Raw genomic sequence first — 24008 nt, 5'->3', positions numbered from 1 at the left:
AAGCCACGAGTGCCCAGGTGAAGGGTTCCTGCTGTAGGCACAGACGGGGGGGGGGGTGCCTTTTAAGTAGCCATGTGAGAGCCTTCGGAGCCGGCAGGCTGGTGAGGGGCTCCCGGGAGATGTCCAGCTGTGGGCAGGGGTGCGGGGAGGAGGTCCCGGGCAGGCACCAGCTTGCCAGCCTTAGCGCGTGGAGCTGTCAGACCCTGGTGTGGCGCGGGGCTGTGAACCCGGGAGTGGCGGTGGGGGGGAACGTGGCCAGGCCACCGCACGGGGGGCCTCGGATTCGCACCGCTGGACTTGGGCTTGGTCCCAGGGCTGACGGGGACCGAGGACGGGGTTCGTTCGTATGGCGCACGGGTGTGAGAGGAGCGAGCCGGTGTGGGAGGGTAACTGGAGGCCATATCGGCGAGGAGGCTGGTGCAGGGTGAAAGAGGAGAGGCAGGGCTGGGGCCGACGTTGGCGGGGGGGCGTGGCTCTGTGTGCATTTCAGGGGCGGGTGGCACGGGGCCTTTCTGGTCCTCAGCCTCGTGTCCTGGGGTGGGCAGGGGTTTGGAGCACTGGGACCGATGATGCCCGACTTCCGGTGGGCGACAGAATCCCTTCACTCTGTCATTCAACGTTGGAGTGCACCCCTGCCCTCTTCTAGGACCCTGGCTGGGTCACAGAAGTCTTGATTTTAAAGTTACTTTCATTTTATTAGAAAGGCAGAGAGAGGTCTTCCACCGCTGGGTCACTCCCCGGGTGCCTGGAGCTGGGCCAGGCTGAGGCCGGGAGCCTGGAGCCCCGTGAGGGTCGGCCAGGTGGGCAGTGCGGCAGGAAGCCAGAGCAGGATGGGGCTGAGACCTGAACCCAGTGTGGGGCGCGGGCCTCCCGGGCGGCGACGCGGACACTGAGCCAAACGCCCATCTCCGCTGGATGGGACCACAGAGTAGACCGGGGCAGAGCCGGACAGCAGGGGAGGCAGAGTAACACCAATCAGAAAGGAGCTAGGCCCTCACGGGTCCTGACGGGGACAGGACATGGGTGGGTCAGGCCAGGGACACCCCCCCCCCACCGAGTGACCCTGCCCCAAATGCCAGCAGTGTAGACAGAGGGTGTCACTGAAGCCCTCTGGGGGCTGTGACCCCGGGTGCGGGAAGGCGACAGTGGCCGGTACTAAGGTGGGGGACCCTCTAGGGCAGCGCTGTCCAGCAGAACCAGGATGTGGGCCCGGCATGATGCTGAAAAGTCTTTAGTAGCCATGCTGAAAAAAAAAAAAACGGCAAAAAGAAACCGGTGGTGCTAATTTTAATGACATACCTTACTTAGCGCAGTTACTATCCAAGGTAATTATCAAATGTGATTCAGCGTGGGAAGTGTTCCTTGGGGGCGGGCACCCGTGTCGTGGGTGAAGCCAGCACGTGGGAGGTCCCCGCCTCTCTGCTTGCAGCCCAGCTCCCTGCTAAGGCCTGAGAAGGCCTGGAGGAGAGCCCAAGTGCCCGGGGTCCCTGCCGCCCACGCGGGAGCGCCTGCCTGCTGACTTTGGCCCAGCGCCAGCTCTGTGCAGGCATCTGAGGGCCGAGCCAGCACACGGAAGATCCTCTCTCTCTGTCATTTTTCCTTGCAAAGAAATAAAAGTTTTAAAAAGTAAAAATCACTCAGGAGATGGCTTCTGCCCCCACCTCGGGTACTGCATCTTGGGCGTCTGTTTGGTACTGTGCACCTACAGCAGGTGTCCGGCCGACGCACAGTGTGAGGGGCTGGCCGCCCCCCCCCCAGCAGGGGCCCTGGCGGCCCCCATCACTGCCACCGGGGCCCTGGCCACCCCACCTTCCCACCCCCCCACTGCCACCTGGGGGGCCCTGGCCGCCCCCTCACCCCCCGCCCGGCCTTCCCCGGGGGCCCTGGCCGCCCCCCAACCCCCGCCACCCGGGGGGGGCCCTGGCCGCCCTCCCACCCCTTTCCTGCCCCCCCACCGCCACCTGGGGGGCCCTGGCCGCCCCCTCACCCCTGCCCCGCCTCCCCCGGGCGCCCTGGCCGCCCCCCCACCCCCGCCACCCGGGGGGCCCTGGCCGCCCGCCCACCTCCTTCCCGCCCCCCCCACCGCCCCCCCCCGGGGCCCTGGGCCCCCCCCACCCCCGGGGCTCTGGCCGCGGGTCTGGAAGGCATAGCTTGGGGAAGCCGATGGGGCTGGGATTAACGATGCTGCTTCAATGGAGGGAGGTTTCCTGGGGAAGGCAGAGGGTTTCCAACTGCAGCTGAAGGTCGCCAGGTCGAGACCCCACTCCCAGTGCGCCTAGGAACTTGAATTTGTGTGCATTTTAAATACTGCCCAGTACAGGGGCCGCCGGGGCGGGTAGGCTGTCTGCCTGTGGCACCAGCCGTCCGTGTGGGCGCCGGTTCCCTGGTTCGAGTCCCGGCTGCTCCTCTTCCGAGTCAGCTCTCTGCTGTGGCCTGGGAAAGCAGTGGAGGATGGCCCAAGTCCTTGGGGCCCTGCACCCGCGTGGGAGACCCAGAAGCTCCTGGCTCCGGCCTGGCCGCTGTGGCCATTTGGGGAGTGAACCAGCGGATGGAAGGAAGCCTCTCTAACTGCCTATCAGCTAAATAAAGCTTTAAAAAGTACATTTCCCAGTAGAACCTTCATGTGAACACCCCCCTCCCAAAGATTTGTGGTCGAAACCGTCTTGCGGCTGCCCGGGGTCAAGTGTCCACTCGGGGCCGGTGAGGTTTGAAAAAGGGGAAGCGATGCGTGCGCCGCACGGGCCCGCAGCAGGTGCTTGGTGTGCGGTGAGCGATGGGCAGCAGGCGCCGCTGGACAGCGCCCTAGGAGGTGGCCCCGCCGCGGCCTCGAGGGTCACCCGAGCCTGCGAAGCGCCCCTCTCCCTCTCCGGCCTCGGGCGGAGGAAGTGGACACTCCCGGGCGCGCCAGGGCCCGGTGGGACGTCAGGCCCGAGACTCAGCCGCGGGCTGCCGATTTCTCAGGCTCCGTCCCAGGTGCTGACAGGCCCTGTCCGAGACCCCGGCGGCACCGGCCGCTCCCACCCGGGGGGCTGCGTCCTCGCCCGCGCTCCGCCGGGGCGGAACCTTCGTGCGGGCCCCGCGCGCGCTTCCGGCCGGCGCCTTTTCCCAGGGACGCCGCCGCCCCTCGCGCCCCCGCGCCCGCGCCCCCGGGTCCCCGCGTCCCCGGCGCCGCCGGCCCGGAGCTGCCCCCGGAGTCTCGGTGCCGACGCCGGCGCTCGCCAGGGGGAAGCCCGGCGCCGCCCGGGACCTCGGCTCGCTCCTCCGGACCCGAGAGGCCGCCGCACCGGGTACGGGGGCCGGGATGGGGGGAGGAGCCTGGGCAGGGCCGGGGGTGTGGGCTGGGGCGCCGGGGTGGGGCGCGGGGAGCCCGAGGGCCCCGGGCGGTGCGGCGGACCTGGGGTGGGGCCGGCTGTGCACGCGGAGGGGGCTTGGGACCGGGAGTTGGGTGGGGGGAGGAACCCGAGGCCCCGCAGCCCGCGGCGGTGTGGACGGAGACCCGCGTGCCAAGTGGGGAACTGGGTCAGCGGGGCCCCGGGGGTGGGGCCGGGGGCGTCCGCAGCGCCAGCCGCGCCCCGAGCCGGGGAAGGGGCGAGGGCGGGCCGCCGGGACCCCAGGAGGGCTCGCAGCGGGAGACAAAAGAGGCCGGGGCTGCGGGCCGTGTGCGGGTGCGGGTGCGCGCGGGGCCGGGGCGAGGACCCGCGAGGAAGCGGCGGGTCGCGGCCACGCCTCGCCGGGTTCGCCTGGACGGCGCCTGCGAGGTGCCGGCTGGAGTCCTGGGGTCTGGAGGCTGGGGCGGGGGTCGGCCCCCCATTTCCCCAGGGGTAGTGGCCATCGTAACCCGTCTTCCCTCCACCGCTTCCAGCCGCCGGGTCTGGAGGTGCAGGCTGGGGCGGGGGTGCGGCCCTGGGGGGGCGTCCCCCCATTTCCCCAGGGGTAGTGGCCATCGTAACCCGTCTCCAGCGCTCCCAGCCGCCGGGTCTGGAGGTGCAGGCTGGGGCGGGGGGCGGCCCCCCATTTCCCCAGGGGAAGGGGCCATCGTAACCCGTGTCCCCTCCACCGCTTCCAGCCGCCGGGTCTGGAGGTGCAGGCTGGGGCGGGCCCCGGGGGACGTCCCCCCATTTCCCCAGGGTAAGGGGTCATCGTAACCCGTGTCCCCTCCGGCGCTCCCAGCCGCCGGGTCTGGAGGTGCAGGCTGGGGCGGGGGGGGCGGGCCCCGGGGGGCGTCCCCCCCCATTTCCCCAGGGGAAGGGGCCATCGTAACCCGTCTCCCCTCCACTGCTTCCAGCAGCCGGGTCTGGAGGTGCAGGCTGGGGCGGGGGCGCGGCCCTGGGGGGGCGTCCCCCCCATTTCCCCAGGGGTAATGGTCATCGTAACCCGTGTCCCCTCGCCGCTCCCAGCCGCCGGGTTTGGAGGTGCAGGCTGGGGCGGGGGGCGGCCCCCCATTTCCCCAAGGGAGGGGTCATCATAACCCGTCTCCCCTCGCCAGGTCTGGAAGCGCAGGCTGGGGCGGGGGCGCGGCCGGGGAGGCCCAGGGGGGCGACCCCCATTTTCCAGGGGAAGGGGCCATCGTAACCCGTCTCCCCTCGCCGCTCGCAGCTGCCGCTCCCGATGCTGCTGCTGCCGCCGCGGCCGCCGCACCCTCGGGCCGCCTCCCCGGAGGTCATGGACCCACCGCCCCCCAAGGCGCCCCCGTTCCCCAAGGCGGAGGGCGCGCCCTCCACGCCCTCGGCGGCGGCGGGGCCTCGGCCCCCGCGGCTGGGCCGCCATCTGCTCATCGACGCGAACGGGGTCCCCTACACGTACACGGTGCAGCTGGAGGAGGAGCCGCGGGGCGCCGGGGCCCCGCGCGAGGCGGCCGCGGGCGAGCCGGGCCCGCGCAAGGGCTACAGCTGCCCGGAGTGCGCCCGCGTCTTCGCCAGCCCGCTGCGGCTGCAGAGCCACCGCGTGTCGCACTCGGACCTCAAGCCGTTCACGTGCGGCGCCTGCGGCAAGGCCTTCAAGCGCTCCAGCCACCTGTCCCGGCACCGCGCCACGCACCGCGCCCGCGCCGGGCCGCCGCACACCTGCCCGCTCTGCCCGCGCCGCTTCCAGGACGCCGCGGAGCTGGCGCAGCACGTGCGGCTGCACTGAGGCCCCGCGCCCGCGCGGGCCGCCTCGCCGGGCCACCCGCGCCACTCCCGCACGCTCCCTGGCTCTGCGGAGGTCACCGCCTTGCCCCGGGCCTCGGTTCCCCCGTCTCCTTCCCACCCCCCGCGTCCGGCCGTGCGACGAAGACCGAAGCCGCCGGCCCCGCCGAGCTCCGCGCTCCCCTGCGTGGACAGCGCGACCGGAGGGGCAGGGGCCCGGTCCGGCTCGAGTCTGTGTCTGCCCCGATCTGCCCCTCCACCGCCCCCCCTTGGCTCAATAAACATTCCGCACTCGGTCCCCGGGCTCTTCCTTGCGTGCGGGCGCGGGGCGCGGGGCGCGGGGCGCGGGGCGCGGGGCGCGGGGCGCGGGGCGCGGGGCGCGGGGCGCGGGGCGCGGGGCGCGGGGCGGCCCCGGGAACCTTCCTTCCGGCGCGTGTTTCCGGCCGGAGCCGTTTCCCGCACGCCCCGGCGCCCCGCCCCCGCCGCTGCAGCCGCGGACCCTCGCCCCGCGCTCCCGGGCTCCTCCCGTCTTTGCGGGCGCCGCCGGCCTCCGCGGGGGCGCCCGTGCTGCCGCCCGCGCCACCGCCCGCGCCGCCGCCCGCAGCCGCGGAGGCGGTGCGGCGCCGCCCCTGGCCGCCCGGACCTCGGAGGCCGCTGCACCGCGTACGGGGGCCGGGAGGAGGGCGGGCCGGCGGAGGGCACCTGCGGGCCGGCGTCCCGGGGGGCGTTCCCCGCGCGGGTCCCGCGAGCCGCAGGTGGTGGTGGATGGGCGAGGACCCCGGAGGACCTGCAGGTAGGTGGGCGAGGGGCGTGGCCGCGGGGCGGGCGGGAGCCTGGGGGTCCCGAGGTGGCGGCCGGCCGGAGAGGGCGTGGGCCGCGGGGAGGCGGGAGCGGCCTCTGCGTGACCACAGGGACGCGGCCGACGCCGGAGGCCCGGGTGGGGGCGCGTGGGCGGCGCGAGGCCTGGAGGCCCGGGGGGCGGGGTCCAGGGCCGCCCTCCGAGGAGGGGCCTGGGGCGGCCGCCCTGGACCCCGGGAGCCCCAGAGGGTGCGGGTGGAGTTGGGGCGGGGGGCGCGCAGCGGGCTCTCTGAACTCCGCTCTCCCGCCCGCCAGGCCTCAGCCACGCCGCCGGATGCTGGTGCTGCCGAGCCCCTGCCCGCAGCCCCCGGCGCGTGCCCGCGCGCAGGCCATGGAGGCCCCGGAGCCGGGCCCCTCGTCGTCCGCGGGGTCCCCGCAGACCTCGCCCCCTGCGCGGCTCAGCCACTACCTGCTCATCGACACGCAGGGCGTCCCCTACACGGTGCTGGTGGACGAGGCGGCGCCGGGGCCGCCGCGCGCGGACGGGGGCGCGGCGCAGAAGAAGTGCTACAGCTGCCCCGTGTGCTCGCGCGTGTTCGAGTACATGTCCTACCTGCAGCGCCACAGCATCACGCACTCGGAGGTGAAGCCCTTCGAGTGCGACACCTGCGGGAAGGCGTTCAAGCGGGCCAGCCACCTGGCGCGCCACCACGCCGTGCACCGCGCCGGCGGGGGCCGGCCGCACGGCTGCCCGCTCTGCCCACGCCGCTTCCGGGACGCGGGCGAGCTGGCGCAGCACAGCCGCGTGCACTCGGGCGAGCGCCCCTTCCAGTGCCCGCACTGCCCGCGCCGCTTCATGGAGCAGAACACGCTGCAGAAGCACGCGCGGTGGAAACACCCGTGAGCGGCCACGCGCCGCCCCGCAGGTCCCGCCCGCGTCCCCTCCGCAGGCAGGGCTTGGGGAGGAGCGCGCGGAGGGGGAGACCCCCGACCCCCGCCCAGCCCTGGCTGTCCGCGGTGGGCCCCGGGCACGGCGTGCGCGGACTCCGTGGCCTCTGGGAGGCAGCCAGGGCCCAGAGCTGCGTCCCGCTGCCTACTCCCGGCCAGGGCCCGAGACTGGACGGACGGACGGCATCCGGTGTGTTTTGGGGTCCCCGAGGTGCAGTGCACCGTGACAGACACACCGCTGCAAGCATTGACTCGCGAGTGCGTGGGACGCCGCGCTTCTGTGCCATTAGCGCCCTCTGGCCTGCGCGGGTGGACGGGGCTCCCCTCTGAGACTTAACCACGCACTCACGCCTGCGCTGCAGAGAAGAGACCCATGTAGGGCGCGCGGCCCCGCGGGGCCCCTGCCCGCAGCTTTCCCGGGGGCGCAGGCGCGGCCGGCCGGGCCTCGGGGTTAATAAACGCCTGCCTTCCCACCCCGCGTGCCTTGCCTGCTCCGCGCGAGCCTCCCGCCGCGAAGGGGCCGCGGCTGTGCCCCCTACCCCGCCGTCTGACTGTGGACAGGTGCGGGGGCGGGCTTGCTGCGCGTGTCCACCACCGCGCGGTGCCGGGAGGGGTCGGATTCCCCCATTCTACAGGTGAGCACACTGAGGCCGGAAGCACGTCCTCCGGGCTGGCACGCAGCCTCTGAACCCCTCATTTCCCGGGGAGAGGGGGACCCTCCCCTTCCTGGGAACCGATCGTGGGGTCTGCCCTGGCCGGGCCCTGGGTACACACACCACGATCTTCCTCCTCTTCAACTTTCCCACACCGCCCTCCCCTTCTCGGGGGACCGTCGCCACCCACCCGAGGGACCCCTGCAGCCAAGCCATCTCGCTGGGATGGGAATTTCGTGACGCTCCCTGCCTGAGCTTCGCGCAGGGCGGGGGAGTGCTGTAAGGGGCCGTCGCGCAAGTGCGGCCCCCGGCCTCTGCCGAAAACGGCGGGGTCTCACCTGGGTGCCAGGGCTCCGGGAGGAGAGGCGCCGGGCCGGCTGGACCCTGCCTCGCCGAGTTCCCCGCGTCCCGCTCCGCCGCCCAGTCCGGAGACCCGCTCCGCCGCCGCCCCGCCCGCTCGCGGGCGGGTGGGCGCCTCCCTTCGCTCTCTGTGACACTTTGCAGACGCTCCCCCGCGCCGGGCATGGGCGCCGCCGCCGCCGTCGGTCCGCGGCCCAGATTCCGCGCGCGGGTGGGTGAGCGCGGGCAGCTCCGGCCCCTCGGACCCGGGGCACGGGGCGGGGGAGGTGGGGAGGGGGATGGTGGCCGCGTCCGCACCCTTGGCCTATTATTGCAGGGACAATTCCCCCCCCCCCGCCACGGCCGCTCCCCCTCCCACCCGCGGGACAAAGGGCGGGGGCGGGGGGCGCATGCCCACGCGTGACCTTCCCCCGCACTGCGCACGCGCCCAGCCCCCCCCCGTCATGGGGGAGGGGCTCTGCTGGCTCCAGGCGAGTGCGGGGGAGGGGCGTGGGACGACCGGGAGCCGGGAGTCGCCGCGCGTGGGCCGAAGTTGGGGCAGCTTCTCCCTGCACCTGCGGCTCGGTTGGGCCTGCAGAGACCCCTTGCGGGGGGTCCTCGCCGTGCGGGCCAGGGGCTCCCTGTGCCCCAGCAGCCCCGGGGTGCCCAGGCCCCAGCCGTCCGTCCGGGTCTCGGCTAGGCGCCCGCAGCTCTGGGTCCTGGAGCATGGGGTCCCCTCCCCCCCAGACCCCGGGCGGGCCCCTCCATCTGTGGCTGCTGTTTCTGTCCAGTGCCCCTGAGGCGCTCCGCTGCGGGGTCCACAGAAAGCCCGGCGATGAACGAGCGGAGCGGCCGGAGGCGGACGAGTGAGGACGCGGGGCCGCGGTGGGGGGCGGCCCCGGCGGGGCCTGCGGCCGCCTGGCGCGTGACCGCGGGCCTCTCCTGTCCAGTGAAGAAGGACGATGAGGGCTTTGAGGTCTCCGTCCCCTTCGAGGAGGCGCCCCCGCTGGACTCGCAGCTCTTCTACAGCCTGAACTCCTCGCAGGCGGGCTTCGAGGGTGAGCGGCGGGGGCGCGGGGGCGCGGAGGCGCGGGGCCGCCGGCCCGCAGGGTGACCGGTGCGCTCCCCGCCGCAGAGCCCGCGGAGGCCGCGTCGCCCACCCTGGCCCTGATGAACAGCGTCAAGGCGCAGCTGCACCTGGCCCTGGAGAGGAACTCGTGGCTGCAGAAGCGCATCGAGGACCTGGAGGAGGAGCGGGACTTCCTGCGCTGCCAGCTGGACAAGTTCATCTCCTCCGCGCGCGTGGACGCAGGTGGGCGCGCGGGCCGCGACCCCGTGCCCCTGCCCCTCCCGTGCTGGTCCAGGACCAGCAGCAGCCCGGCCGGTTTACTGGCGGACCCACGCGTGCTGACCGCCGCCCAGCCCCAGCGGGGCCCCTGCTGCCCCTCTCTCTGCGAGCCCCCTCCTCCCCAAACCCGGCGCCACGCACGGGCCCGTGGTGCCCGTGCCCACGCTGTCAGGATCTGGCTGTCTCCCCCGCGGATGATTCCCGCGACGGTCGGGCCCCTGGGGAGCCCAGTACAGGGCCTTTCCGGCACCCGTGTCCCCGGGGAGCGCCCCCGGTGCAGCTGGAGGCCTTGGCTGTCCCCGGCCTACCAGGCCCAGAGCCCCTGTCTCCCGGGCTCCCACTGCCCTCCAGGGGCTCCGCGGGTCAGCGCGGCCGCCAGGCGTCCGGCCTGGGCCCGCCGTTCACCTGCGGGCTTTGCTCTCCCCCGCCCCCCACCCCACCCCCAGAGGACCACTGCCGGGCCAAGCCGGGGCCCCGGCGGGCGGAGGGGGACAGCCGCGGCGGCGCGGGGGGCGAGGCCTCGGACCTGGAGTCGGCCGCCTCGTCGCTCAGCGCCGCGTCCGAGGAAGGCAGCGCCGGCGAGAGGAAGAGGCAGAGGCCGAGGGCGGGCGCCGGCCGGAGGCGCTTCGGGAAGCCCAAGGCCCGGGAGCGGCAGCGGGGTGAGCGGGGGGCCGAGGCCCCGGGGCGCGCGCCCTGGCCCCGCGCGCCGCGGCCCCGGCCCTGACCGCCGCCCGCTGTCCCCCCGCAGTGAAGGACGCCGACGGCGTGCTGTGCCGCTACAAGAAGATCCTGGGCACCTTCCAGAAGCTCAAGAGCATGTCGCGGGCCTTCGAGCACCACCGCGTGGACCGCAACACCGTGGCGCTGACCACGCCCATCGCCGAGCTGCTCATCGTGGCCCCCGAGAAGCTGGCCGAGGTGGGCGAGTTCGACCCCTCCAAGGAGCGCCTGCTCGAGTACTCGCGCCGCTGCTTCCTGGCCCTGGACGACGAGACGCTCAAGAAGGTGCAGGCGCTCAAGAAGAGCAAGCTGCTGCTGCCCATCACCTACCGCTTCAAGCGGTGACCCGTGCTCGCTCAGATCCAATAAAGAAAGACGAGAGACGTGACGCTCGGGCAGACGGCGCCCGGAATTTAAGTTAAAAAATTAAAAATAAAACAGAGACGTGACGCTTTGGCACAGACTGGGCCCCAGCGTTTTCCTCGGAGGGGAAGCGAGGGGTTGGGGAGCACAGGGTGGGGCGAGCCCCCCGGGGGCGGCGCCGTGCGTTAGCGGCGCGGGGCCCGACGACCCCCGGCATGGGCGGTCCCCGGGCGCGGCGCGGCGTGGCACGGCGGCCGTCTGCCGCCAGGGGGCAGCAGCGCGACGTTGGCCGCGTCCCGGAAGTGGTGCTTCCACCGCCTTCCACGCGTGCGCGCGGCGGCAGGGGTGCGAGAGCGCGGACGCAGTTGCCAAGACAACCGGGAGCGGGCGGTCGTGCTTAACGGTCGGGAACTCGGACTCCTTTTAGGCAGGGAAAGCCTCGCGCACGCGCAGTGGGGGCCCTGGAACCCGACACCGCCACCCCGCCTCAGACCGACCTCCGCGCAGCCGCAATAGCCCGCCTCAGCCCCTGCGCAGGCGCGCAGAGCCGCGCTGGCAACCTCCGCAGCGGCCGCGCGCGCCCTCCAGCCCGAAGGCTGCTGCTGCCTCGCGCAGCCGCCTCAGGCGCTCCGGAGAGTCGGCCCTTCCTTCCTTCCTCTCTCCCATCGGGAGAGCCAGGTGCCGAGAGCCCGGACCCCGCCCCCTTCTCTGGACCCGGGCCCCGGACCCACCTCGCCTCCGTCCTCCCTCCCTTTTCGGTTCCCGCCGCCGGAAGGAGCCGAAGCGCCGCCGGAGAGAGCCGAAGCCGCTTCCGTGAGGGAGGGGCTTCCCGAAGCCGCGGCGGAAGGAGCCGAAGCTCTCCGGTAGGGGAGGAGTGCGCGAGCGGACTCTCCGGAAAGAGCCGAAGCCTCTGGCGAGCGCCGAAACCCTCGGAAAGGTCGTCGGCAGTGGCCGATTGCTTAGGCGGGTCCGGCGGAGCAGCGCGGCGGATCTGCAGAGGGAGAGACTGGGGCGGTTGGAATTGTCGGGAGGAGCCGAACCCGCGGAGAGGGCTCTGCGCCGAGGGACGCGAGGACCCGCGAACACAGCCGGACGGCGAGGCGCTGACTTCCGGAAAGTTACGGAAACCCGAGACGCCGGCCAGGTCCTCGCTTCGGGCGTTTTCGGAAACCGCCGAGGCCGACCGTCCGGAAAGAGCCGACGCGCTTCGGAGCCAGGCTCGGGGGCGGGGCTCGCGGGGGTCGGGCGGGGCGAGGGGCGGAGCCTGGGCGGGGCGGGCTGCCGGGGCTTGATTAGGTAGGAGGCGGTACAGCGCCGGCGGCGGCCGGAAGTAGCCGAAGCTAGCGGCGGAAGTAGCCGAAGCGGCCGGAGCGGGCGGGCGGCGAGGCGAGGCGAGCGCTGCACAGGGCCCGACGCGGCCGCCTCAGCATGTCGGACTTCGACGAGTTCGAGCGGCAGCTCAACGAGAATAAACAAGGTGAGGGCGCCGGGGTGGCGGGGCGGCGCGGGAGGGGTGGCTCCTCGCTTGGCTCCTCGGCCCCCGCCATTTTCCCCCTCGTTTCCCATTCCTCGGCGCCGCGCGATCCACCCCCCCTCCCGCGGCGCGCCTCGCTCACGTGACCGCCCGCGGCGCGGCGAGGGGCAGGGGCGGCGGGCGCGGGCCCGTGGCGCATGCGCACGTCGCCCGCCCGCGCCCACGTGGTCCCCGCGGAGGTGGCGAAGGGGGACGCGGCGCGCTGGCGCCGGAGTCGTCGACCCTAGCTCTGCTCGCTCTCTCCCTTTCTTGGCAAAGACGATTAGTATGTTAGATCCTGTAATCCCCTTCTTTTTCGCCCGCTGCTGCAACTCTTCCGCTTCCGGTTGTGCCGGGGCTGCGTCTCCACGCCCCCTTTGTTTCAAAATGGCGGTCTCGGGGACGGCCCCCTCCCCCTCGCGTGGACCGGGGCCCCTAGCTGGGCCTCCTGCGTGTCCGCGCGGAGGTGGGACGGCGCGGCTGCGGGCCGAGGCAGGCAGTGCCCGGCAGCGCCCCGCCGCCCGGGGCTGCGTGCCCGCTTCTCGCGTTCGGCGAGAGTGAGGGCGCCGGGAGCAGCGGAGGTCCAGGGGCCCAGGCCCGAGCTGGGGCGGGGGCGGACGGAGCCCGCCCCTCCCGCGGCCTGCCTGCCGCCTGAGTACCGAGGGTGCGGTGTTCTTTGCTAATGTTTCTGGCTGTAGAGATTCCTCATGGGGCGAGCGAGCCCCGCCGCAGGGAAGCTGCGCCCCTCGCTGGGGGCCGGCGCTTTGTTCGGTCCGCCCGCGTTTCCTCGCGAGCACGGCCCGGGTCCCCCCGCTGCGGGAGGGGCTCGGAGGGCGGACACGGAGTCGGGCGAGCCGGGCCGGCTGCCCTCCCGCCGTCGGCTAGGCCCTCGGCGCACCTGGCGCGCGGGGCGGGACGGCGCCTGCTCGAGCCAAGTTCCGGTCGCGTTCGCGTGGCGTCCTGCGGTCAGCGGGGAGGAGCTGGCGCGGAGTCCGGCAGGTGTGCGGCGCCTCCTCCGGGGCCCACGTGTGCCCCGTGCCGTGCGTGGGTCTTTGTCCCAGCGCGCCAGTCTCCCTGCGTCTCTTGGCGACCTGTGCCTAGGGGATTTCCTTGTTTGCGTCCGGGCGCCCCGCGGGCGTCCCTTTCCTGCGCGCTGCTGAGCCTCGGCGGCGGGACGCCTCCTGGGCCGGTCCCCGTGGGCAGCAGAGCTGCTGGGGCCGGCGCCCGGCGCCCGCGCGGTGCTCGCGTGCTGGCTGCGGGCCGGCGCCCTCGTCTCTGTCTTCCGCACCCCAGCGGGGTTTCTCTGTCTTTGCCTTCCGCGGAGGGAGTGTCGTCGTGCAGGTTGGAGGCGGACTGTGACTGCTCCGCCGGCCCCGTGTCCAGCAGTGGCGGGTGCAGGCTGCTGGCGCGCGTCCCGGCCGCCCGTCCTGTGGCCGAGCCTGGGTGCAGGTTCTGGCTGGGGATGCAGGCGGTGCTCCCGGTTGTGCGTGCTTGAGCGTGCGTGGTTGGGGGCAGAGCACGCGCAGCCACGTTGGACAGTGTGTGACACGGAGGCCACGGGGGCGTGGACCTGTCCTGCGCTGCGTGTGGTGGCCCGGTCGGGCCCGTGCCGGGGCGCGCGGTGTCCTGCGGAGGTCCTGGCGGGACCTGGAGTCCCTGGTCCTCGCCCCGAGGGGATGGAGGCATATCGGTCCCGCGTGGCCTGCCTGCAGGAGAGGGATGACTCGAGCGTCCTGCATCCGGGCACATCACATCACGCCTGGCTCCGTGCTCCTGGGCCGGACGTGGGGGGCTGTGGGTGCCAGCCGGTGCCCGCGTCTTTCCTGAGGGGTCGCTGGGTCCCTTCAGGAAAGCATCATTGGGTCTCTTGATTCCCCAGCGTCTAGCCCTGCCCCTCTCAGGGACGACCCTGGGGTCAGGCCCCTCAGCCCTCGAGGGGGACCAGGAGCCAGCCTCCTCTGTCTTCTCTGGCTCCTCAGCCCTTGAGCATCCGCAGGTATCTTCACCCCCGGGGCACTAGCAGGCCCTGTCCGCGGTCCCCTCTGCTGTGGACCCAGGAGGCCTCTTCTCTCCCTTCCTCCTGCAGTCCCTGCCCTTGGGGGTGGCCTCCCTGGGTCTTGGGCGTAGCCACCAGCGTGCAGGGTGGGCTGGGCCCGCGTCCTCCCTCCACTCAGCCCAGCCCCTGCCTCTCGCCTTGCGCAGAGAGGGACAAGGAGAACCGGCACCGGAAGCGCAGTCATAGCCGCTCGCGAAGCCGGGACCGCAAGCGCCGGAGCCGGAGCCGGGACCGGCGCAACCGAGACCAGCGGAGCGCCTCGCGGGACAGGCGGCGGCGAAGGTGCCCGGGCCAGCCTGGGTGTGGGGGGCGTCTGGGTGGCCCCACAGCCTGCGTGGCCTCGTGTCTGTCGGGTGGGGACCAGCTCTCCGCCGAGTCTGGCGTTTCTTTCACTTCCCCGCTGGCGGTGCTGGGGGCTGCGGGTTCTGTCTGCCCCGACCCCGAGGGCTCTCCTTACAGAGACGACTTGATGAAGGGCGGGCCGGGGGCTCTTGTCCTTGGCTGCCACGCTTGGGGCTGGTCCAGGCCAAGGCTAGGACCCCGAAACTCCATCCTGGCCTCCCCGTGGGTGGCAGGGCCCAGGCACTTGAGCCGTCTCCCCCGCGTGGCCTTCCCAGGCGTGCTAGCGGGTTGCGGGCTTGGAGGTGGCACGGCTGATGGCGTGGCCGATGCCCGGCGCAGGGCTGGCTCCCGCCGCGGGCTGGTTGCCTTGAGCTGTTCTGTGCTGCTCTGGGAGGCTGTCTTCCGGGGCTGCTCTGGCTCCAGTCTCTCTCCCCTCCTCGCAGTGGGGCACTGTCTGCAGCCTCGGCTCCCGGGCTCCCTCCAGGGATTCTGCTTTCCCGCGCTCCCCCCCCCCCCCCCCCCCCCCCCGCCCAGTGCCTGCAGGGACACTGGTCTGCCCTGGCCCGCCTCCTCCTCTCCTAATCCTGGTCTGGGAGTTGGCGGGGGGAGATGGCAGGGCCGAGGGGGCTGCTTGCCGCTTGTTCTCCTCGGCCCTGCCCCAGCCTTGGGACTCAGTGAGCTGGGGGGGAGTGGCCTGTGGGGCAGTCGAGGGTCCCCAGTCACCCCTCCCCTACCTTTCCCTCCCACCCCCCAGCAAACCTTTGACCAGAGGCGCTAAAGAGGACCACGGTGGATTGATGTGAGCGTCTCTCCTGCCCCTGTGCCCCCGCGTCTACACCTTTCCCTCCCTCACTGCTGTGTGCCTCTCCCTGCCGTGTCCACACCTTCCCCTCCCTCACTGCTGTCCACACCTTGCCCTCCCCCTGCCCGCATCCACACCTTCCCCTCCCTCACTGCTGTCCACACCTTGCCCTCCCCCTGCCCGCATCCACACCTTCCCCTCGCTCACTGCTGTGTGCCTCTCCACTGCCCTCGTGTACACCTTCCCTTCCCCCTGCCCACGTCCACACCTTCCCCTCCTCCTGCCCGCGTCTACACCTTCCTCCTCACTGCTGTGTGGCTCTCCCCTGCCGTGTCCACACCTTCCTCTCCCTCACTGCTCTGTGCCTCTCCCTGCCCGTGTCCACACCTTCCCCTCTCGCTGCCCACGTCCACACCTTCCCTTCCCTCACTGCTGTGTGGCTCTCCCTGCTGTGTCTACACCTTCCTCTCCCCCTGCCCACGTCCACACCTTCCCCTCCCTCACTGCTGTGTGCCTCTCTGTGCCACGTCTACACCTTCCCCTCCCCCCTCCCATGTCCACACCTTCCCTCCTCCCTGCCCGTGTCCACATCTTCTTCTCTTGCCTGTGTCCACACCTTCCCCTCCCTCACTGCTGTGTGCCTCTCCCCACCCATGTCCACACCTTCCCCTCCTCCCACCCACGTCCACACCTTCCCTCCTCCCACCCGTGTCCACACCTCCCCCCTCCTCCGTGCCCGTGTCCAGCCCTGGCCCCCGCTCTGCCTTCAAACCAGCACCCCTCCCTAGGCCTGGGTCCAGATCCCCTCTCCTGGGGAGAGTGGAGTTCGTGGGGGGTGGCCTCTGCGGAGCCTGGGAGGGGCCCTGCGGCTGTGGGTCAGACTGAGGTTGGCCGCCCGCTCTCCCCGCCCCCAGTCGCTCCCCCCGCCATGAGAAGAAGAAGAAGGTGCGTAAATACTGGGACGTGCCTCCCCCTGGCTTCGAGCACATCACCCCAATGCAGTACAAGGCCATGCAAGGTAGGCCCGCTGGCCGCGCCTGGGGGGCTGCAGGAGGGCACCCGAAGTGCCCGTGGGGGTGGGGGTCTCCAGCTGAGTGTGTGGTGGGTGGTGCCCGAGCTCCGCGCCAGGCTTTCCTGACGCCTCGTCTTGTGCCGTCTCCTCCAAGCTGCGGGTCAGATTCCAGCCACTGCCCTCCTCCCCACCATGACCCCGGATGGTCTGGCCGTGACTCCGACGCCGGTGCCCGTGGTTGGGAGCCAGATGACGAGGCAGGCCCGGCGCCTCTACGTGGGCAACATCCCCTTCGGCATCACTGAGGTACTGCCCCTTCTGCCCTCCCTCTCCCCCGCCCCTCCCCTCCCCCGTTCCCTTCCCCCAACCTGCACGGGTCAGACTCTGCTCCTGCGAGACCCCCCCGGCCCCCTCCCAGACGGACGGATGGAGTTGAGCCAGCCAGGGGCCGGGCTGGGGGTGGCCCCTCCCTCCCTCCTCCTCCCTCTCCCGTCTCCCCTCCCACACCCTCCTCCAGCACACAGCTAACGTACCTACACATCACACGTACGTGTCGGAGAGAGACAGAGAGGGAGACTCGACACAGGCACACGCAGACACACGCAGACGCACGCCCGTCTTCTCTGACACGCCTCTCCTTCTGTGCCGCTGTCCCAGCCTTTCCCACAGCCCTCCCTCCCTCCCATGGTCGCTGCTCTGTTTTGATGCCCTGACCTCCTCCCTGCCACCTTCCCCGCCGCTCCTGTCCCCCGACCCTCCCCACCCCTTCCCGTGGCACCCCCTGAGAATCCCGAGATCAAAGAGTTGTTTCCATTTCTCTTTAAAGTGAAATATTGTGGGGCTGAGATCCCTCGTAGCAACAAAAAGTTTGCTACCATCGTCGAAGGCAAGTAAGGTCCATTCTGACTTTCTCAACCTGCACTTTGCTACATTTGATAAACCAGCCCCCGGACTCCAGGGCCAGGTCCCTCCGCATCACTCTTTTCTCCTCCCCTCCCGCCCCTCCTCCCGCCCCGCCCCCACCTCTGGATCTCCTCGCTCTGCTCTGTCCTGGTCGCCCTGCCCGCCCCTGTGGCCTCTCTCTCTCTCGGTTCCTGCTCCTGCCTGTCCTCATCTGCTCCGTCGTGTCCTGGGTCCTCTCCTCCCACATGCTGTCTCCTCCCCTGCCCGTCTGACGCCTGCTGTCGTCTCCCCGATGGCCTGGGGCCCCCGTGGCTCCCTCCCAACCTCCGTCCTGTCGGCCGCATCGACCCATCTCCCGCCCTGTGCCGCCTCTCGCTGCTGCCTCCCTGTCTTCTCTCACCTTCCTCTTGCTTTTGGCCCTTTCGCCCCCTACTCCCCATATTTCACTGTCCCCTCCCCCTCCCCTCCCTCACCCCTCATCCCTCCCCCTTACCCCCAAACCCCTCTGTGTCTCCCTCTCTCACCCTTCCCCTCCTCTCTCCACCTCCCTTCCCCCGCCCCCCCCTGTCTCCTATTCCCTCTGCAGGAGGCCATGATGGATTTCTTCAACGCCCAGATGCGCCTGGGGGGGCTGACGCAGGCTCCTGGGAACCCTGTGTTGGCTGTGCAGATTAACCAAGACAAGAACTTTGCTTTTCTGGAGGTGAGCGGGCCAGTGCTGGGGTCGGGCATGTGCAGTCCGTCCTTGTCCCTCGGCTGCTCTGGTGTGCTCTGAGAACCCAAACCTGCCTCCAGCCCGCCCTCTGCTGGCGTGTGGCCCAGGCACCTGTCCAGACCCCTGGACCTGTTCCTGAAGACGCTGTGCTCCTGCCTCGCGCGGCTGGGCTGGGCCGGCTCCCTCGGGTTGACCGGCGGTGCTCCCAGACCGACTGCTGTGGACCGTGGGTTGGGGTCGGAGCCCTGGTCTTGCCGGACGCCGTGAAGGCACAGAAGCGGGCTTGTGGCCGTAGAGGCTGCTGAGCGGTGCGCTCGCGCTCTGTGCTTGTCTCAGGGGCTGTCTGCTCGGCGCCTGCGTAGTGGCGCTCCCCTGGGACCTTCTGCACCGAGCCCTCTTCCCTTGCCGTGCCTGTGGGTGTCTGGGGCGCTGGTGTCTTCGCTCCCTAGAACACTGGGCCCTGGAGGCAGGATGTGGCCGGCACGGGACGTGGCACATGGGGTGTGAAAGGGAAGAGAAGCCCTGGGGGCTGTCCCTCACCCCCTCTCTCCTGTCTCTCAGTTCCGCTCTGTGGATGAGACCACCCAGGCCATGGCCTTCGACGGCATCATCTTCCAGGGCCAGTCGCTGAAGATCCGCAGGCCTCACGACTACCAGCCCCTGCCCGGCATGTCGGAGAACCCCTCCGTCTACGTGCCTGGTGAGTGGGGGGCCGGGCCCCTTCTCAGCCCAGCCCGGCTGTGTAGGCATGGTGTGGTGCTTCCCCACGCCCTGAGTCGGGCGGTCCCCCTGCGTGGCCGAGGTGGGGCCTGGCCACAGCGGCTGGGCTGAGGTCTGCGTGAGGACACACAGCTGCTCGGGGGCTGACGAGGACCAGGCTGCAGGTGCAGCAGCTGGTGTGGGACTTGCAGCCTGGGCCTCACCCCTGCCCTGGGCCTCACCCCAGCCCTGGGCCTCCAGGCCTGGGGACCTCGGAGGGTGCAGGGCTCCCAGTGTGTGCCCTGGGTCCTGTGTTCCAGGCCATTTCCACCTGAGTGGGCTGCATGAGGACTTCCCAGCATGCAATAGCTGTCTCTAGGAAGTGTGCAGGCTGCCCTTGGCACCCGGGCCAGGTTGCCGTCAGGGTCACTGAGGATTTGGGCTTGAGACCCTCCTGTTGGGGGTGCAGGAAGCACTCTGGCCGTGGAGGCAGCTGGTGCCGCTGTAGGTGAGCGGGAGGCCCAAGGTTGATGATGCGTTTGTGGAGCCCGGGGCTGCCTGGTTGAACTGTCCACCCGGCCTTTGTCCATCCAGGGCCAAAGGCTGGCACCCAGCAGTCCCTGGGCGGCGTCGGGGCTGTCCTGGGGCAGGGTGCCGTTTACTGCGAAAGCTTGCTAGGCACGAGGTGGTCCGTAACTTGCCCAGGGAGGTGAAGTCAGTGGGGTCCTTGCCCGGCCAGTGCCTGCCCGGCACGGACTCAGGGCGTGACTCCTGGTCCGCTCCCTTGGTGACAGCTGTCGGCCGGGCGGAGCAGTGGGAGCGTGGCTGGGCAGCCTGTGTTCTGGGAAGGGCACGGCCGGAAGCGCGGCTCTGCCGGGGGGTTCCCTGTCAGGGCCTGGCGTTCCCCCAGAGGACAGTAATTGTAATCTGTGCAGAGGCTAGAAGCAAAAGCACGGGTCAGGAAGCAGTTGTGGGGAGCAGGTGCTGGCCTGCGGGGCACCCTGCTGCCCGGCATCAGGTCAGGCTGAGGCACACACTTGGCACGGGCCGTTAGCATGCACCCAGGGTGCGAGTGTTCTCCCGGCTCCTTAAAGGGAGACACCCAGGCCTGGGGAGCCTGGCTACTGCCTCCCTGAGACTTGGCACGCCGGCTCAGAGCCCGAGCGCGGCGTCTGGCTACGGGGGGACTGGGCAGTTGCCCCCAGCCTGCTGGGCTGTCTCGGGGAGCACGTGGTTGAGTTCAACTTTGGGGCTGCCTTTTTGACTCCGGTGTTTGCCTTGTGCCTCGGCTTCCAGTTAGTGTTGTGGCCAGGGCTTCTGTGCACAGCGTGGTGCACGCCTGGGCTGCAGGAGCACCTGGGGGGACCCTGCTCCTGGCCCGCCTGCCGCCGGTGCTGCCAGGCTGAGTCTCCCGCACTCCGCTGCTGGGCTGGTCGGGAGCTGGCGGGGTTGGTGCCTGATTCTGTGGGGGAACATCAGCACGGCCAGGAGGGGCCGGGGCGGGAGAGCAAGCCCTGGGGCAGCTGAGAGTAAGGTCGAACTTTATTTCAATTTTTTTTTAAAGAGCTATTGTTTGAAAGGTGGAGTTAGAGAGAGAGGGAGAGGTCTTCCATCCGCTGGTTCACTCGCCAATTGGCCGCAATGGCCAGAGCTGCGCCGATCCGAAGCCAGGAGCCAGGAGCTTCCTCCAGGTCTCCCACGTGGGTGCAGGGGCCCAAGCACTTGGGCCATCCTCCACTGCTTCCCCAGACCACAGCAGAGAGCTGGATTGCAAGTGGAGCAGCCGGGACTCAAACTGGCGCCCACATGGGATGCTGGCAGTGCAGGCGGTGGCTTTACCCGCTGTGCCACAGTGCCGGCCCTTAAAGTTAAACTTTAACTGAGCCCCTTCTTCCTTAGTTTTGAGTTGATCTCGCATTCCTTGGCCTGCCTGTTCCTCCCCAGGGTCAGGATGGAGGTGGGTGACAGCGCTCCCACTTGGTACCTGGCGGGTGAGGAGGAGAGGCCGTATTAACTGGGTCTTTCTGGGTATTTATTTGAAGTGGAGAAGGGGGAGGGAGACAGAGGCACTCCCACTCACTGGTTCAGGCCGAAGCTGGGAGCCTGGCGCTCCATCCGGGTCTCCCCGTGGCGGCTGGCAGCTGGGTTTGTTGCAGCGCAGGGCCGGCTGCGTTGGCCGGTTCTGAAGCAGCGGCGAGGCTGGATGGGGCTGGCATCCTGGTGGAGCTGCTGGCCCTGCAGACCTCTGTCCGTGCAGTGCCAGTGGGAGGGCGGGGCGGGGTGTGGAGCTCAGTCAGAGCTTGGAAGCCATGCGGAGTCCCCGGGGCAGCCCCTGCCCCACCCCTCAGGCCGAGAACTGCCTCCCTGAGGCCAGGGCCGTGGGGAGACTCCCCAGGCCTGAGGGCCACGCTTGTAACTTGGCAGTGTGCCTTGGTCAGTGCCGCGCTGCTGGTTTGTGGCTACGGCTGAGGGCGGCTGGGGCTGGAGGCACAGGGCTTGCGCTCTGAGGAGCCGGCTCCACTGCCGTGTGCCGCGGTGCACAGCGTGGACAGCTGGGTGTGGCATGACCCCACCACCCCGTACCAGGTCCTGTGGACGGCCCAGGATCCTGGGCCCATGGACGTGACCTGTCACGGAGTTGAAGTCCTCCCCTCTCTCCCGGTAGGAGTTGTGTCCACCGTGGTCCCTGACTCTGCTCACAAACTGTTCATCGGGGGCTTACCCAACTACCTGAATGATGACCAGGTTAGCCCTCCCCCGCTGCAGACACAGACACACACTCCTGTCCTGATGGGGTCCGGGCCTGCCTGCTCCCCCCACCCCTGCCCCTGCCCTGATGGGGTCCGGGCCTGCCTGCTCCCCCCACCCCCCACCCCTGCCCTGATGGGGTCTGGGACTGCCTGCTTCCCCAACCCCCCACCCCTGCCCCTGCTCTGATGGGGTCCGGGGGTCTGGGACTGCCTGCTTCCCCCACCCCCACCCCTGCCCTGATGGGGTCCGGGCCTGCCTGCTCCCCCCACCCCCAACCCCTGCCCTGATGGGGTCTGGGCCTGCCTGCTCCCCTGCCCCCTGCTGCCCACCTCTGCCCCTGCCCTGATGGGGTCTGGGCCTGCCTGCTCCCCTCACCCCTGCCCTGCCCTGATGGGGTCTGGGTCTGTCGCAGGTAAAAGAGCTGCTGACCTCCTTCGGGCCTCTGAAGGCCTTCAACCTGGTCAAGGACAGTGCCACGGGGCTCTCCAAGGGTTACGCCTTCTGTGAGTACGTGGACATCAACGTCACGGATCAGGTGAGCCCCAGGCCCCGGCCATTTGCTGCCCTTCCCCGCCCTGCGCTGTTGCAAGCCGAGGTCTCCTCGGGATGGGGCGGGAGGCGGCCAGCCTGGAGCAGGGCCCTGTGTGTGGGGCTTGCCCCTTCCCTTGGTGTTGGCTTTTTCTGGACTCTCAACTGCCTTCGCCTGCCCTTCCTCCCCCACTGGTGCCCCGGCCCCGGGGGAGGTGCTGGACTTCCGGCCTCTGACCGGCACCTCCTCCCTGCGCCCTCCCCTCCCGTCCTCACACAGGCCATCGCGGGGCTCAACGGGATGCAGCTTGGGGATAAGAAGCTGCTCGTGCAGCGGGCGAGTGTGGGAGCCAAGAACGCCACGCTGGTGAGCCCCCTGGCACGTCACCTTCTGTTGGCTAGAGGGCCCCCGGGCGGGAGGGGCAGTGCTGGGGACTGGGAGGTGGGTCTTCCCCTGGGGCAGCCGAGGGGCGGGGGTGAGTGGAGGGAGGTGGCCGGGCCCCCGTGACGCCGCTGCCTCCCCTGGACCCGCAGAGCACCATCAATCAGACGCCCGTGACCTTGCAAGTGCCGGGCCTGATGAGCTCCCAGGTGCAGATGGGCGGCCACCCGACCGAGGTCCTGTGCCTCATGAACATGGTGCTGCCCGAGGAGCTGCTGGACGACGAGGAGTACGAGGAGATCGTGGAGGACGTGCGGGACGAGTGCAGCAAGTACGGGCTGGTCAAGTCCATCGAGATCCCCCGGCCCGTGGACGGCGTGGAGGTGCCCGGCTGTGGAAAGGTCAGGGCGCCCGGCGGGTCTGGTCTCCCGGGGCCTAGGGGGCGCTGGGGCTCAGTGCTGGAGGGACCGGGCCTAGGGGGCGCTGGGGCTCAGTGCTGGAGGACCGGGGCCTGCGGGGGCGGGGCCTGCGGGGCGCTGGGGCTCAGTGCTGGAGGGACGGGGGCCTGCGGGGGCGCTGGGGCTCAGTGCTGGGGGGGCGGGGCCTGCGGGGGCGGGGCCTGTGGGGGCGCTGGGGCTCAGTGCTGGAGGGACCGGGGCCGTCCCTGCTACATGACTGCAGGCGTCTGGCGGCTGCCCGGGCTCGGCGGCCTGCGTTTCCCCGGGTGCTCACCTGGGTGTTGACGGGCAGTCGCTGGAGGGAGCCGCGCTGGCTGGAGGGGAGAGGGGACAGGGTGCTGAGGTGGTCTGCGGGCGGAGAGCAGGGCAGCGGGGCTGGGGGCCTAACTGGGTCTGGCAGGTGGAGGTGGCCTTCCGGTCGTGAGGGGGGCGCGCGGTGCCCCGTGGTTTGCGCAGGCGCAGGAGGCAGAGGGGTGGCGCTGGCCTGGACAGAGGGACAGGGCTGGCTCGCCGAGGCCCACCGGGACTCTGCATCTTGCAGATCTCAGCTGGTTTGGGAGTTGGAAGGGCGGGGAGCAGCCCACGGGATTCGCGGTGTGTGGATGTGGGCGGGTGTGGGGAGCAGATGGCCCGGTGGGCTGGAGGAGCCAGCTCTGCCCCCCAGCAGAGGCTGCAGGAAGCGGGGGCCTGCCTGGATGTCGGTGCTGGGCGGCTGGGCCTCTGGGGTGGACTGAAAGGTGGCCCGGCCCGGGCTGCCCGTCCTGTCCTCCACCCGCGGCCCGCACGGTGGGGTGTTCCTGTGCTCTGGGGCCGGCCGGGTTCCGTCTGCCCGCCCTGCGTGCCGGCCGTCACCGGCCCAGGCACCCCGGGCCGTCGGGTCCAGGCGAGGCAGGGCCCTGTGCCGCCTGCTGGGCCGTCCCGAGTGGCCGCGCTCACGGGCCGCCTCTTGTTCCCGCAGATCTTCGTGGAGTTCACCTCTGTGTTTGACTGCCAGAAAGCCATGCAGGGGCTGACTGGCCGCAAGTTCGCCAACAGAGTGGTGGTCACCAAGTACTGCGACCCCGACTCCTACCACCGCCGGGACTTCTGGTAGAGGCGGTGGGGGCGGAGCGGGGCGGGGCCGGGGGCGGCTCCCCCTCCACCCCTTTCCCCTCCGAAGAAGGGCAGAGGAGTGACGGCCGAGCGACAGCGGCAGCACCTGGACGGCGGCGACGGGGCGGGCGGGCGGCGCACGGCCCGCGGACCCGCGCACCCACGCACGGGCGGGGTGGGGACGGCCCCGCGCTCCTCCCGACAGCCTCTCCTCCCCAGCCCTCTCCCCTCCCACGTAGGAACATAGCGTGTTTATATTTTATGGCCAAACTATTTTGAATTTCGTTGTCCGGCCCTCCGTGCCCTGCGCCCCGGCCCTGGTTTCTTACGTAGTTGACTCCGCCCCTGGCCCCGCCCCGCCGCCCCGCCCCCTCTGTGGCAGTTTCATATTTGCTAAGACGAATTTGCTCATTAAACATTTTGTTGTATTTTACTTGGCGGCGGTGCTCTGTGTCCGGTG

At 70.9% G+C, this 24008-nt stretch overlaps 4 protein-coding genes across 12 annotated transcripts; all 4 read left to right on the top strand.

Moving 5' to 3' along the window:
- The first annotated feature begins 3119 nt into the window (after nucleotides 1-3119).
- On the top strand, nucleotides 3120-5422 carry ZNF580 (zinc finger protein 580). Its single transcript, XM_070063613.2, has 2 exons — nucleotides 3120-3287; nucleotides 4597-5422. Exon 2 carries the CDS (start codon nucleotides 4609-4611, stop codon nucleotides 5128-5130), a length of 522 nt encoding a protein of 173 aa, XP_069919714.1. The 5' UTR covers nucleotides 3120-3287; nucleotides 4597-4608; the 3' UTR covers nucleotides 5131-5422.
- A 172-nt stretch (nucleotides 5423-5594) lies between these two features.
- Nucleotides 5595-7345, top strand: ZNF581 (zinc finger protein 581). The gene is made up of 2 exons (XM_070063604.2): nucleotides 5595-5919; nucleotides 6240-7345. The coding sequence occupies exon 2, from the start codon at nucleotides 6259-6261 to the stop codon at nucleotides 6826-6828; it is 570 nt and encodes a 189-aa protein (XP_069919705.1). The 5' UTR covers nucleotides 5595-5919; nucleotides 6240-6258; the 3' UTR covers nucleotides 6829-7345.
- Nucleotides 7346-7900: 555 nt separating this feature from the next.
- CCDC106 (coiled-coil domain containing 106) lies at nucleotides 7901-10393 on the top strand. Of its 5 annotated transcripts, XM_070063609.2 has the most exons (6): nucleotides 7963-8096; nucleotides 8656-8730; nucleotides 8815-8922; nucleotides 9000-9176; nucleotides 9659-9871; nucleotides 9961-10393. In XM_070063609.2, the coding sequence occupies exons 2-6, from the start codon at nucleotides 8700-8702 to the stop codon at nucleotides 10275-10277; spliced, it is 846 nt and encodes a 281-aa protein (XP_069919710.1). In that variant the 5' UTR covers nucleotides 7963-8096; nucleotides 8656-8699; the 3' UTR covers nucleotides 10278-10393. The 5 variants fall into 5 exon arrangements, with proteins under 5 accessions (XP_069919712.1, XP_069919710.1, XP_089175744.1 ...); XM_070063611.2 differs by lacking the exon at nucleotides 9659-9871 and having other exon boundaries at nucleotides 7901-8100; XM_089319618.1 differs by lacking the exon at nucleotides 9659-9871.
- A 1235-nt stretch (nucleotides 10394-11628) lies between these two features.
- U2AF2 (U2 small nuclear RNA auxiliary factor 2) lies at nucleotides 11629-23981 on the top strand. 5 transcript variants are annotated; one of them, XM_089319614.1, is made up of 13 exons: nucleotides 11630-11772; nucleotides 13688-13804; nucleotides 14011-14146; nucleotides 14961-15005; nucleotides 15923-16026; nucleotides 16175-16326; nucleotides 17510-17626; nucleotides 18200-18338; nucleotides 21003-21082; nucleotides 21501-21623; nucleotides 21897-21983; nucleotides 22151-22399; nucleotides 23415-23981. In XM_089319614.1, exons 5-13 carry the CDS (start codon nucleotides 16005-16007, stop codon nucleotides 23547-23549), a joined length of 1104 nt encoding a protein of 367 aa, XP_089175740.1. In that variant the 5' UTR covers nucleotides 11630-11772; nucleotides 13688-13804; nucleotides 14011-14146; nucleotides 14961-15005; nucleotides 15923-16004; the 3' UTR covers nucleotides 23550-23981. The 5 variants fall into 5 exon arrangements, with proteins under 5 accessions (XP_069919707.1, XP_069919709.1, XP_089175740.1 ...); XM_089319615.1 differs by lacking the exon at nucleotides 11630-11772 and adding an exon at nucleotides 12034-12094; XM_070063606.2 differs by lacking the exon at nucleotides 13688-13804 and having other exon boundaries at nucleotides 11629-11772.
- Nucleotides 23982-24008: the final 27 nt, after the last annotated feature.

The sequence above is a fragment of the Oryctolagus cuniculus genome, chromosome 18, assembly GCF_051225735.1.
Source record: "Oryctolagus cuniculus isolate XC-2025 breed Fujian yellow rabbit chromosome 18, ASM5122573v1, whole genome shotgun sequence".
Taxonomy (NCBI): Eukaryota; Metazoa; Chordata; class Mammalia; order Lagomorpha; family Leporidae; genus Oryctolagus; species Oryctolagus cuniculus.
The sequence above is the reverse complement of the archived record's forward strand: the minus strand, read 5'-3'. Positions and strand labels throughout refer to the sequence as shown.

What these genes read in the sequence shown, in the direction of transcription:
- ZNF580 (XM_070063613.2), top strand. Translation starts at nt 4,609, where the DNA reads ATGCTGCTGCTGCCGCCGCGGCCGCCGCACCCTCGGGCCGCCTCCCCG.
- ZNF581 (XM_070063604.2), top strand. Translation starts at nt 6,259, where the DNA reads ATGCTGGTGCTGCCGAGCCCCTGCCCGCAGCCCCCGGCGCGTGCCCGC.
- CCDC106 (XM_089319617.1), top strand. Translation starts at nt 8,700, where the DNA reads ATGAACGAGCGGAGCGGCCGGAGGCGGACGAGTGAGGACGCGGGGCCG. An exon ending in CTCGCAGGCGGGCTTCGAGG is followed by an intron (nt 8,923 to 8,999) that starts GTGAGCGGCGGG and finishes TCCCCGCCGCAG; the next exon opens with AGCCCGCGGAGGCCGCGTCG. An exon ending in CTCCGCGCGCGTGGACGCAG is followed by an intron (nt 9,177 to 9,658) that starts GTGGGCGCGCGG and finishes CCCCACCCCCAG; the next exon opens with AGGACCACTGCCGGGCCAAG.
- U2AF2 (XM_070063606.2), top strand. Translation starts at nt 11,724, where the DNA reads ATGTCGGACTTCGACGAGTTCGAGCGGCAGCTCAACGAGAATAAACAA. An exon ending in GCAGTACAAGGCCATGCAAG is followed by an intron (nt 16,027 to 16,174) that starts GTAGGCCCGCTG and finishes GTCTCCTCCAAG; the next exon opens with CTGCGGGTCAGATTCCAGCC. An exon ending in ACTACCTGAATGATGACCAG is followed by an intron (nt 21,083 to 21,500) that starts GTTAGCCCTCCC and finishes GGTCTGTCGCAG; the next exon opens with GTAAAAGAGCTGCTGACCTC.